This window comes from Octopus bimaculoides, chromosome 5 (assembly GCF_046866305.1).
Source record: "Octopus bimaculoides isolate indiv1 chromosome 5, ASM4686630v1, whole genome shotgun sequence".
NCBI lineage: Eukaryota > Metazoa > Mollusca > Cephalopoda > Octopoda > Octopodidae > Octopus > Octopus bimaculoides.
Window position 1 is genome coordinate 29699946 of NC_142932.1, and position 13533 is coordinate 29713478.

At 34.8% G+C, this 13533-nt stretch overlaps 1 protein-coding gene across 1 annotated transcript in view; it reads left to right on the top strand.

Moving 5' to 3' along the window:
* LOC149135456 (cytochrome P450 4V2-like) overlaps positions 1-9138 on the top strand; it is a 36551-nt gene extending 27413 nt beyond the window's left edge. The window contains exons 7-11 of the mRNA XM_089351863.1: positions 305-407; positions 3633-3697; positions 6172-6238; positions 7403-7576; positions 8445-9138. Of these exons, the coding sequence (XP_089207989.1) occupies positions 305-407; positions 3633-3697; positions 6172-6238; positions 7403-7576; positions 8445-8611 (576 nt within the window). The 3' untranslated portion in view covers positions 8612-9138. The remainder of the gene's footprint in view (positions 1-304; positions 408-3632; positions 3698-6171; positions 6239-7402; positions 7577-8444) is intronic.
* The last annotated feature ends 4395 nt before the right edge of the window (positions 9139-13533 follow it).

Genomic DNA, 13533 nt, shown 5'->3' on the forward strand with positions numbered 1-13533 from the left:
ACACTTTGCGTAGCATTAGGCCGAAGAGAGCGATAACTTAGGTACTTGACGGGAAAAGTCATTAAGTACTGAGATGGATTTCGATGACTAAACCCTTGAAAGTGGTATACCAGCAAGGCCACTATACAATAACTCAAACACGTAAAAGAGAAAATATATCTGACACTTCGTCATTTAGATTTCAATTCTCACTGGAGTTCATTTACATTTTAAACCATTTTCATATTCATCGAGGCTAACCCAACTATATTATCAGCTTTATGAAATTACTCAGTAAAATCTAATACATATTCTATTCTACCAGGGTACGGATACAATGTCTACAACTTTACAGTGGATAATACTTTTAGTATCTTCGTATCCAGATGTGCAAAAGAAGTTACAAGAGGAAATTGACGTTTTTTTTCGTAAGTTGCAAATGTATACAAACTTTTGTCATGTTATTTCGCTGAGGTTGACTTTGCTTATTCCCCTTTGCAGTCGATGAAATAACTATCAATTGATTACAAAATTTCAGGTCTTGTGTCTTTAGAAGAAAGGATTGTTAATTCATACACGCACATCATGTTGAAATGTGTTGGAAAAGAAAAATTCTTAACATTGGGCTAGATGCCCAGTATCTTCCTCAGTATCTTAGTTGTGCCTAACATCACTATTTACTGGAGCTGCCGTTAATTACGTTTTCGGCCTATTTCCTCAATCCATTTGTTAAATCTTTAGGGATACCTCCCAATGCACCATACAGGGATACGTTTTACCCACACTTTCCAATAGCATCTGTAACTCAATGGCTAGGTCCTGGTACATTGCTATTTTCTTGATGCTTCTCATATTGAGGTTCTCATCATTTGGAACTGAAAATTCAATTATCTGGCACGTTCTACTATCTTTGTCTACCACTTCTAAATCAGGCCTTCTAGCCTTTATTACACTGTCAGTATGAATGTTAGAAACCCACGACATTTACATTTCTTACTTTCGAGAACTTCACTAGGTTCATCTTCATACCATTTATCAATATGATCAAATCCTAGCTTTCGACATAACTCTCAATGGATTATTCTCCCTAGATTGCCATGTTTTTACTTGTATTCTTCCTCTGCCAACATGCTAGATTCGCTTACAATACGTGTAACGCTTTCCTCTTTTGATTTACATAACTTACAAAACTTACAATGGGAACTTAGCTGATTTTTGTCAATATTGGCTTTTATCCAACTAGTCTTCTATGCTTGATCTTGTGTCGGCTACTAACAAATTGCCCCCCTTTCCAGCCTTTTTTCTGTAAGCATAACCATGTCTTACCATAACTGTTTCCTACAAGCATCCTTGGGAATCTATCATGCAAAGCCTTCTCTTGCTAGTTAGATCATTTTCTTCTTTTTCCTATTTTCAAACTTCATTTGTCTTCTTTTATTTCCGTCTGCCCTACTCTAGCAGTTCTTAATAAACTTTCTTCACTATTACCTACATAGGAGGCTATATCTACTCTAGATAACTCCACGCAGTCTTCTACAGATATTAACCCTCTACCACCTTCCTTTCTAGGTCAGTATAATCTTGCTACTCCTGCTCATGGGTGAAGTCCTTCATTCATATTGAATTCCTTCCCAGTTCTTATGTCTAGATTTACTAATTCAGATTTTGTCCAATGTACAAAAGATAATGAATAACCTAAGTAAAGATATCTCCAAACTTCTGAATACTTAAGTAACCCTTCTCGTGTACTTAATTTTCGTTTTCATTTCTTTAGTTAGTGCATTGTGGGATTCTAATACTTCTAGATACTTATAACTCACTCCTTCTTTCAGAGATTTTAATATCCGGCCATCTGCAGGCTGCATGTTCCCTTTTTATGACAAATTTTGTGCACTTATCTATGTCAAACTCCATACCTGTATCTTTGCTGAAGAGTCTTACAGCTTGTATTAAGGAAGCTATCTGTTTTTATTCTTAATAAAAAGCTTAAAATCCTCCATTTAGAGCAAATGGTTAATTTTTCCTGTAATATCTCTAGACTGGTACCCTACTTAACCTTTCTTACTTGTAAACAGAAGGAGTTTAAGTATAACACAAATATTAAGGGTGATAACTAGTCTCCGTGGAAAATTCCACTCTTGATATTAACTTTCCCAAAGACTGTGTCACTTAAGTAGAAATCGACTTTCCATTTCTTCATACTATAGCTAATTAACTCTCTTATGCTGTCTGCAAAACTCAATACACCCAAACATTCACTTATCCATGGGTGTGGAATTATCTCATAAGCTTTTTTATAATCGATTCATGCTATTGCTAAACATTTATTTCTAGATTTCACATTTTTTAGAATTGCTTTGTCTGGTTTGTTTCAAACAATCTGTCCCGTTGACACTGATTTATTCTTTTCTGATATTTGGAAAGATTTGTTATGATACGCTATCTCCTCTCTTCCATAACTGTCCGAAATCCTTTCTGTTTGACTAAGTGTTTTTCTCAAGAATTTAAATCTTGTGTTTCACAACTTCTTCCGTTTCCAAGCTTCTATTATACTCAGATCTTGCCTAAAGTTTTTCATTTTATTTTTTAATCTCCTTCTCTACATTTGCTCTTTACTAATCTTTCCTTGAGGAATGGCTAATCTTCTAGTAACTACTACCCCTCTGCATAGATAAATAAATTAATGTCACCTATTTTTTTAATATTTGTCCAGCTGATAGCAGAATCTACTTTCTTAGTCCCATTTAGCAGCAACCCTTCTATCTACACCGTTTAATACTGATAATATTTTTCTTCTTTACTCACCGTTCTTCTTTGGTTTGAACTGTATCTCTTATGTTGTTGTTTGGATTTTCTACTACTTTGGTCTTTCTTTCCTAGTTCTCTAGTGATCGCTTCTTCCTCCAATTCTGTAATTTACTTTCTTCTCCTAATAGCATTATCTTGGTCTACTTGTCTCTTCTCAGTCATTTTAAACGTTCCCTTCTTTACCCGAAGTGTTAACATCTGTTTTCTATAACCCCTTCTTTTAGGTTCACTTTCTAAGTACACTTAAAAAGAACCCACCAACGTCAGTTTTCAGTCTCTTCTAAGCTTACTCCTACTCTCTTCTTCAGATTTTTGAGAGCATTAGTTATATATGGGCTTTTGTTGTCGTTGCATCCTGGCATTTATAGCCTACGTTTTAGTAAAGCTTTTACACGTTTAACAGTTTCTAGATGTTACTTCCTTATCTATTATACATCTTCTAAAATCTTCTCAATGGAGACCTCAGTATACTGTGGCTGATGACGTGCAAGCCATTTCTGAAATTATGGTAACAGCAAAGGTTGCTGGACTGTTAGGTATGATTGACATTTGTAAGATATGTAGTACATTTCTAATCTGACACATGGAATGTTGTCGGTTTCTTGCAATTCTTCACCAACAGGATAAGCCGGCCTGTGATAGATCATTCATTTAAGGAGACAAAGTACAGGAGGAGGGAATCGACGAGGCTCCAATGATTGGCCCATTACTGAAAGAGTTTTAAGCTATAGTTAACTTTTAGGAGTCCTTTGGGTGGTAGTACCAAAATTACCTAAATGTTAGATATATTATGGTAAATTCTCCTGTGTATGTCAATATTTAATTGTTTTACTTTATTATTCAAGAGGAAAATGACCAAATCAATACATCAAATTACAATAAACTGGTCTATACGGAAGGTGTTATCAAGGTAAATATAGATTCTACGAATAACTATATGAAAGTATGTGTTCATCGCATGTAATTCATGTGTTAATTGCAATTACCAAATTATCAAATAAGTCAAGTGAACATTATTCATGTGTAATAAGAGGGATGTAGTATTTAATATTTTCAACTCATGCTTTAACATGTAAACACAGTAAAGGATTTTCCTTTATCTTGCTCAGAGAAAGCAAGGTAGTTACTGTGTCATTTCCAGAACCTCTGCATTGGAAACATCGATAACGTTTGACACAATTTAAACATTTGTAGAGGTTAACAAATATGAAGAAAAACAGAATTATAGAGTTTTACCGGCCTAAAAAGGAAGGATTCCAAAGATGAAAGTTAGCAAGTTATCCCATTGGAAGTTGTCGGGTGCAATCGTCAACGATCGATGATGGATAGCCCTGAGAAGGGCCATTAGAGTAGAGGTGTTAGGGTTTAGTAAGATAACAGCGTTAAAGGAATCTAGGATACAGGGAGACATATTTAGGAAACTAGAAGAGGCATTTGGCTGAGCCATAGCGACCGAAGTGCTGGGGGCGAGAGTTCTTCAATGCCAAGTAGGAAGGTTGAGTTTTCAGAACTGAGATGTGTGCATGAAGACACGACGGGATGGGCCTGGGTGACAGAGATGCAACGTAGAAACAAAGCCGCAATTTGGTCTCTGACAAACCGGGACGAGCTCCTGCTACTCGAGTCCTTGCAAATGTATACGGAATTTCAGTGACATTTTGCTGGACTGTACGGACCGCGCGTTTGGTTGGAGCTGGAAGTGGATTTCACTTCCTACCTCGACAGCAAGCCGTACCTTTCCTCTGCGAATATGAAAGTACTATACCAACTTGCTGAAGCACTTACGAAAGGCTATCAAGACCAAAGGCCCAGGAAAACTGAGGAAATGGGTTTCGTTTCAATAGGACAATACTCCAGCACTGTTTTGCTTGATTGTTGCTTTGATCTGGTTGACTACCACCACCCAATTGTGATTTTACTCCGGTCTATCATCTATTCCCCAACTTGAAAAAAAACCTAACTTAACTGGCAACCAACACCACAGTGATGACAACGTCATATTTGCAGTTGATGACATTTTTAACAAACAGGATGAAAGCTTTTTTCAGTAATGGGATCCAAGCACTACAGCACCGATGAAAGAGGAGTGTGGACCGCAAGGGGAAGGGGCCTACATTGACGAATAAACCTCAATTGGTTATATTCAATGAGAGTATCTTTGTCAGTCAATGAACATTTCAACCGATCCTCGTATTAAATCCCCACTGTCCTTTGTAGTGTATTTTCCTTTGTTTTTGCGTGCGTTCCTTGTGGTCAATACAGAAAGGATTTATTATTATTATTATTAGTATTAGTAGCAGTAGTAGTAGTAGTAGTAGTAGTAGTAGTAGTAGTAGTAGTAGCAGCAGCAGCAGCAGCAGCAGCAGCAGCAGTAGTAGTAGTAGTAGTAGTAGTAGTAGTAGTCTTTGCTTTTTATCGTTCCGGGATCGATAATTTAAGTACCAGTGAAACAATGGGATCTATGTAGTCCACTAGTCCCCCCTCCCACAAAATTTTAGTCCTTGTGCTTATAGTAGAAAGGATTATTATTATTATTATTATTATTATTATTATTGTTGTTGTTGTTGTTGTTCTTATTATCATTGTTATTGAGTGAGAGAGCAGTGCATGCCATCAAAGGGACACTGGGGTAAAATATACGAAGCCCATTATACCCATCATGACTACCCGCCTGATAAGGGTACATCAGGCACATGCATCGCAACCATATGTGCGCGACATGGTGATCTCATATCAAGATAAACAGCGCATGACCTTGCAGGTGGGGTCCAGTTAGAATTTTCATCAGGTCGAGTAGCCCATTCAGCTCAAATGGTCCCTGAATAAGAGTTGTTTAAGGATTTTGAATGAAACACCCATGCTTCTAAAGGTGAATTATCTAAACCCCAAAAAATTCCTCTCAACACAAGGCTATGATGCTCCCCAACTACTTCTGCTCGTGATCAGAGATGCACATATTGTCGGCCACTAAGGCACATGCTCAACTGGTTAAGGTCAAATAACTGACAAGCAAATCTGTGGTATTAAGTAGAATATTTGCTTTAGCCCATCTTTTATACCAAGACAAAACATTGTACATGATAACACTTCTAATCAATTAAGATCAGAAGCCATGAGAGCCACTGCTTGGTACTGCATCTGGGCATTTATTATTATTATTATTATTATTATTATTATTATTATTATTATCATTATCATCATCATCATCATCATCATCATCATTATTATTATTATTATCATTATTATAACTTTTTATAGATAATTTAGAACACGTTCTTTCATATCATTAAAGATTTCTTGAAAGTGTATTACAAAAAGAAAATGCTTCAGTATTAATATCAAGTCGATAATAATAATAACGACCCCTGTAATCTTTCTTTGGAGGAATCTCTGCGTCTTTATTCGCCAGTACCAATAATTGGACGAGTAGCTGGTGAGGATTTCAAAATTGGTGAGTTCATTCTTGTTACATTTTCACAACTATGTTCGAGTAGTCAATGAGACAACTGTTATGTGGTCTTTTGACATAAGAGAAATAGCTGTCTATTTTACCGGAAACTAAATAGCCACGGATTGGAAATATATTTCCATAAAAAATTTCGATAAGTGTTAAACTGTGGCTAAATAACAAATTATATGTGCAATTCATATAAATGTGTGTGTGTGTGTGTGTGTGTGTGTGTGTGTCTGTGCGTGCGTGTTTGTATGTTCTATTTTATATCTTAAGTAAGCATAATTTATTCCACACTGAAATTATTAGTAAATGAAAAAGGCTGCAAAGCAGCCGTAATCCTAAGGATGTCAAGCCCATAAGTAAATATATCTATCTTTTATATTTCCTGACGTTTTATGGTTTATGTATATATATATATATATATATATATATATATATATATACATATACATATGTGATTGTGTTTGTGTACGTATGTTTGTATGTGTGTGCGTTTGTGTGTGTGAGTGCGTCTGTGTGTGTGTATGTGCGTGAGTGTGTCTGTGGTGGAACTCTTCAATGAATGAGGAATTCCAAGTCTGAAGCATGAAACATTTTAGATGCAGGCATTGACTGAATACCTGATTCCTGGAGTTTAAAATCTTCTCCGGGTCAAGCGATTTTTTTTTTTTTTGGTGCGTGTTAATTCTTGCCCTTTCAGTCAAGCAAACCTTACATCGTTTGCTTCTGTTTATATAAGCTCATAGCTGTTCAAAGAGCTTCCATTGAATTATATATGGGGTTACTCTCTATTTTATGCACCAAACATGGCTAGTCAGGGAGGTAACGTTGTGTCTTCCCAGTATCTTAAAAGTGGAATTATACTTCTTCCGGTATTGCCTAAATGCGAACGTCCAGTGGCTTATGGACCAAATTTTTTTATATGCTTCCCACGCAGAAACCCTTATGAAACGCAACTTCAGCTTTATCTTGCCCGTAAGTCCCTCCATATATTAAGTCTCTTTATATAGCATGCTATCAGATTTACTATTAAACAGCCTTCATTTTCTTTCTAGATATCTATACTATCTCCTCCACTGCAGAATGATAAATGAAATTAGCTGTAGCTATGTTTACCTGTAAGAATGACTATGATTTAATGTACTACAATCATTTTTACAGGTAATTACAAAGTGAAGAAAGGGACGAATATGTCAATATTCCTTTCGAGCTTACATAGAGATCCGAAACACTTTACTAATCCGAACGACTTTAATCCGGATAGATTTCTTACGGAAAATGTCAAGCACCCGTTTGCTTTTATACCATTCGCTGGAGGACCGCGTGCCTGCATGGGTAAGTTGATAGAGTTTTTTTTTTCTACTTTGAAAAAATGCATTTCTAATGTTTGGTTTAAAATCTAACAACAGAATTTATCACAGTCGCCTGACTATACTGAACTCGCTCTTTTGCTAGGTACCTCAGCCAATTCTACCTGAAGTCATTTATTACAGTCTTAACGGATGAAACGTTACGCATAATTTAACAGCAAATGAATTATTCATCTATAAATATATTAGGTTTTCGAGGAGCTGCCTTATCATTATATTATGATGTAAGTGAAAGAGTATTCCTTTTACAGATGAAACCTTAAAGAACAGATAATCATCATCATACATTAAGTGAGTAGGCTGCTTTTTTCAACTACATGTGCAGTCTACAGAGGATATGTTTATCCAGTATTATTCACAATGTTTCGATCATTCGCAGGCTGTAGAAACTGACATTCGCCCAAGATGTCATGGAGGGAGATATTGTGCAGGGCCTAATAACTGTCAAACGATATTCTTAACTCTCCTGCTATGGCTTCATAAATATATGCGTAATTCTACATAATATTTTTTAACAATCGTATTGCCGCATATGAAACGTTATTGGTCATAGATCTGTTCGGTGAGTGCTGCTCTGGGACTAAGCCCTAACAGCAACAATAATACTGCCTTCCTTCGTACACATGCAAATAGGTAAAGATAAAAAGTTGTTGGTCATGATGCATTTTATTCCATAAAGTAAATCATAAAAACTGCTTCAATGTTATTCTACTTCAGTAACGTAAATATCATCAGGTAATATATTTGTTGTATTATACTTTAAATTAGCCGATATACCGTACATGTGATTATAATGAATTATATTCAATATATATTTTTCAATGTGTTTTCAGGACAAAAATTAGCTTATCTTCAACTGAAAATCATACTATCAGGAATCTTCCAAAAATACAATATCAAATCAAACCAAAAAATAGAAGAAGTTCTACCATCTATGGAAATGGTACTCAGACCTAGTAAGGACATTTATGTCACACTTACCCATCGACAACTGGAGTAACACCAAGCATTCTTTGACATATTATTTTGAAGAAATATTTTCTCTTTTTAAATATTACTTAGAAATTATCATAAACTCAATAATCAAAATAGAAAATATTTCTTCATGCTGAAGTGGATATACATACTTGCTAGTATGACATATATGTGTAACTTTCAATATTCAATAAAATATTCAATAAAATATCTATTTTCTCATTTGGGATAATGTTAACTAACCGAAATGTTTTATTCTTTCATTACTCACTTTAAATAAACTCATTGGCTTCTATGGACTTCCTTATGGTCTTATTTTGGGTGATACATATCACCACAATTTTACTCTTCAATATAATTGTTTGAAAAAGTAGAACTGATTTCAGAACTTCAACATTCGATTGTAGCTGTTACATTTCACTGATGTCGTTACAATTTTATGAATGTTACTGATGTTACTAATCTAATGTCCTGTGTAATATTTCTATGTAAACTGTTCTTTAATAAATAAATAATAAACCATAATCAATAAAATAATTATAACAAGTTTCATTTATTGTCGTGTTTCTCATTAATCAAATGAATTTAGTATGAATATATGATGCATTTCTGACTCGATATCAAAGAACTCATTTCATCCTTCATTAGAATAATCTCCATCTCGAAATCTTGCCTTGTCTATTTTACTCTAACAATCCCAATTTAAAAGATTAGCTTTACCCAGTGACGTACATTTCTTGTTGTTTTCCACTTATGACGGGCATTTTTATCCAACTCATTAATTTCTGAGTTCAAACTTTCAAATCTTGCCAAGGCCGACTTTCCTTTTCACTTTTTCGGGGTCGATTAAACAAGTACCAGTTGATCCCTGGGGACGATGTAATCAGCTCAACCTTCTCCTCCCGATATTGCAGGCGCTGTGTAGAAAAGTATAGTTTCCTGGTAGATTCGATAAAGCATCGAACATCATGCTTTGCAGAATTTCATCTGCCATTTTATGTTTTGAGTTCGAATCGCGAACAAATAAACTTTACCTATCAACCTTCAGAACAAATGGCAGGCCAGAGCGTAGGATGGATTTCTGTGCTGACTGCGACAACATGCTGCGTCTCTCGGCAAGAGATGAACGGTGGCACAAAGCCGATAACTACAAGAATACTGAAAGTAATGGTTGACTAGTTTAGATATTCTGTCTTACGATTTTTAATTTTATATGCTAAACATGTTAGGAGGTCACTTGGCAACTATCTATTAAAAACGGCAGCAGAACAGGAGAATTCCTAATTCGGCGAGTAGAGGTTCAGTGGAACTACAAAAACAGGAGTCATACAAAGAAGAATCGCATTGATAATATTAACCCCATTACTTTGATATTTCAAATTTTGGTCAAGCTGTTAGCAAAGAGGTTGGTGCATCTTTCGATGATCTTGTTGTTGATGCGCAAACGTGCGCCATCACAAACAGTTCGACTCACGACCCTCTCGGTCTCATGCTACATATCATAAAGAGGATGAGTAACGAACCTGGCATGGGTGGAGCGCTAATCAATTTAAATCAAAAAAACCTTATATAGCATCCCATCAGCTGTTCTCATAGAATTTTGCTTATGCTCAAAATTTCATTCCAGTAGCCCACTAACACTAATGACCGAGTTGTTCCTAGAAAAGTTTCTGTATGCCTAGAGAAATCCGGCCGCCTGGCTCCGGTTGAGGCAGAGACTGCCACTTGTGGTAAGGCTTCATCGTTGCCTTCCATGCTATTTACATCCAAGATCACTAATCTACCGACTGAATCCAGGAAAATTATACTCACCTTCGGGTCGAGTTCTTTTCGAAACAGCACCGTAATGCCATTCGATCTTGGTTCGCCGGAAGAGACACAAAACATGTAGCTATCCAGAAGTAGAGAAAGCAATTACATTTCGGAAATCCTACTGTCGCTAATGGCTAAACATCCAGACGTAGTGACTTTGAATCGTTGAGCAGTTTACCCTGCTTCCATGCTATCTTCAGGCTACGATTATTTATACAAACTATTCTTAGAAGTGCCATTCTAGGAGCGGGGAAAAGAAACAAAAAACGTGTTTGACACTTACCCTAGTCTTGGGTTGGTCCCTTGAACGGCCTTCCAATAATTTTTGTCTAATAAGCTTTTGAACACTCCCACATCATGTGGAAATAATAATAATAATATAAAAAACCAAAGCCAATCCCATAAAAAGAAACATATTCCGGCGATACACGCTCTCTCCACTCCTTTTCTGCTTGGCACTGACATCTTTATCTCGCGCGCTAAACAGGACTGGATGTGGATACAAAAGTTACGGCAAAATAATCAACCATCCCTCGTATATGGATGATATAAAACTGTATGCTACAAATGATAAGCAGCTGGAAACATTACTACAGACAGTATATAGATTTACCAAAGAAATAACATGAATTTGGATTAGAAAATATGCCGAAACACCATTGAGAAGAAGAAAACTAAGATTAACAATATCACACTAGATAAAGCAAATGAAATAAGAAAATTAGACCAAAGCCAGACATACAAATACATAGGAATCAATGAATTAGATACGATACAACACACACGAATGAAAGAGAAGATGAGAAAGGAATACTATAGACGAGTTACATTTATACTGAAAACAGAGTTCAATAAGAAAAAAAAAGATAATAGGTATCAAACTCTAGCCGTCCCAGTTATAAGTTACAACTGCAAAACTCTTAACTGGGCGATAAATGAACTAATAAAAATAGATAGGAAGCCAAGAAAAATAATGACAGGATTTAGGATGCACCACCCAAAATCTGACATGGGCAGGTTATAAATACAATGTATCGAAAGTGTCAGAGGTTTTATACAGCTAGAAAACTATTACAAAATAACCATCATAGGACTACAGAAATACCTTCTTCAGAAGGAAGGAACACTAATGCGAAAAAAAAAAAAAACACAAAACACGAACAAAGCAAAAAACTGTTTTCTGTCTTTAAGGAAACTGACAAATACAAAAAGGAAGTTGTAGTCAACTATAATGAAAAAAGAAGAAAAAAAAGCTGTAAAACAGCTGAAATCCAAACGAAATTTCGAACAGCAACGTATCATAATAAAACGAAGGCAACAAATGCTTAATGATAGATGTGACAGTACCATCAGAGAGAAATGTGTCCATTAAAGAAGTTGAGAAGTTATTTAAGTACAAAGACCTAGAAATAGAAGTGACCAAGGTGTGGGGAATGAAAAGCAGCACAGCAAAAACATCGTTAAAAGTAGAAAACTTTTAACGATGTTTTTCTAATTTTACACTTTTGACATTGATAAACAAAAAATATTATTGAAACTAGTTTGGTATATATGTAAAAAAAAAATGTATTTTAAACATTTACGAGCTTTTGAAATTTAAGTGCTTTCAACAACACATTTTCCCATATATATATATATATATATAATATATATATATATATATATATATATATATATATATATATATATATATATATATATATACATATTAGGGACAAAATCCAAAATTACAGGTAAAAACTCAATTAAAATCAATTTATAAAAAATTAAAATTAAATTGAGCTTTATAGATAAAATATATATAAAATATATAGTTTTAGGGAAAATAACCAAGTTTCAAGAACTCATCGATGAAAATCCACTATCACATATAGGAAAATTAATAATTAAAAGCACAATAAATGAGTATAATATAAAGTAAAGTAAATATCATAAGATAAATATAATAAAAAGATTACACGTGTTTCATAACTAATTTTCAAATAGAAAGGAAATTTAAATCGATTAAAATCAATTGAAATTATCGTATTAATTTTTCTATATGTAATAGTGGATTTTCATCGATGAGTTCTTGAAACTTGGTTATTTTCCCTAAAACTATATATTTTATATATGTATATATATATATATATATATATATATATATATATATATATATATATATATATATATATAGCATTACATTAGTCGATGTGTCTTTCATTTATAAATCATTAGGATGCTGGACAAAATGCACATTTACGAGCTTTTGAAATTTTAGTGCATTTTCAGCAACACATTTTCCTATATGTATATATACATATATATATATTTATGTGGAGAATGGAGCAACCCTATGATTTACCTATATATATATATATATATATATATATATATATATATAGCATTATATTATAGTCGGTGTGTCTTTCGTTTATAAAACACCAAGGTTTGATGTAGGTGCAATTCCTAGCAAATCGAATGACACATATATAACATGATTGTTTATGTTGCTATGGGTAATTTGTTCATATCATATTTCGTGGTAGGCATCGCAGTCATTCAATATTTACATTATATAAAGGCGGTGAGCTGGCAGAAATGCTTGCGGTATTTCGTTCTGAGTTCAAATTCCACGGAGGTCGACTTTGACTTTCATCATTTCGGGGTCGATAAATTAAGTACCAGTTGCGTACTGTGGCCGATGTAATTGACTGGCCCCCTCCTCCCAAAAACATTCGGGCCATTTGCGTTGAGTAGAAAGGATTATATTGTAATAATCCTTTCTACTATGTATTGTCCTCGCGGAATATGAACTCAGAAAATAAAGACAGACGAAATACTGCTAAGCATTTTGTCCGGCATGCTAATGATTCTGCTAACTCGCCAACCTATTCCACAATAACAATGAATTTCGATTTAGGCACAAGGATGTCACAGTTTTGATGGAATGGATTAGCCGATACCACGTACACCAGTACTTGACTCGTACTTTATTTTATCGACCCTGAAATGATTACAACGACGTAATTTGAACTCCCGTAGCAAATATGACAAGGCACTTATCTGTGGCATTTTAACAATTCTACCAGCACACGGCTTTACATTCAGCAACACTAAAATTATGAATGAGTGTCGGAAAGGAAACGAGACGAC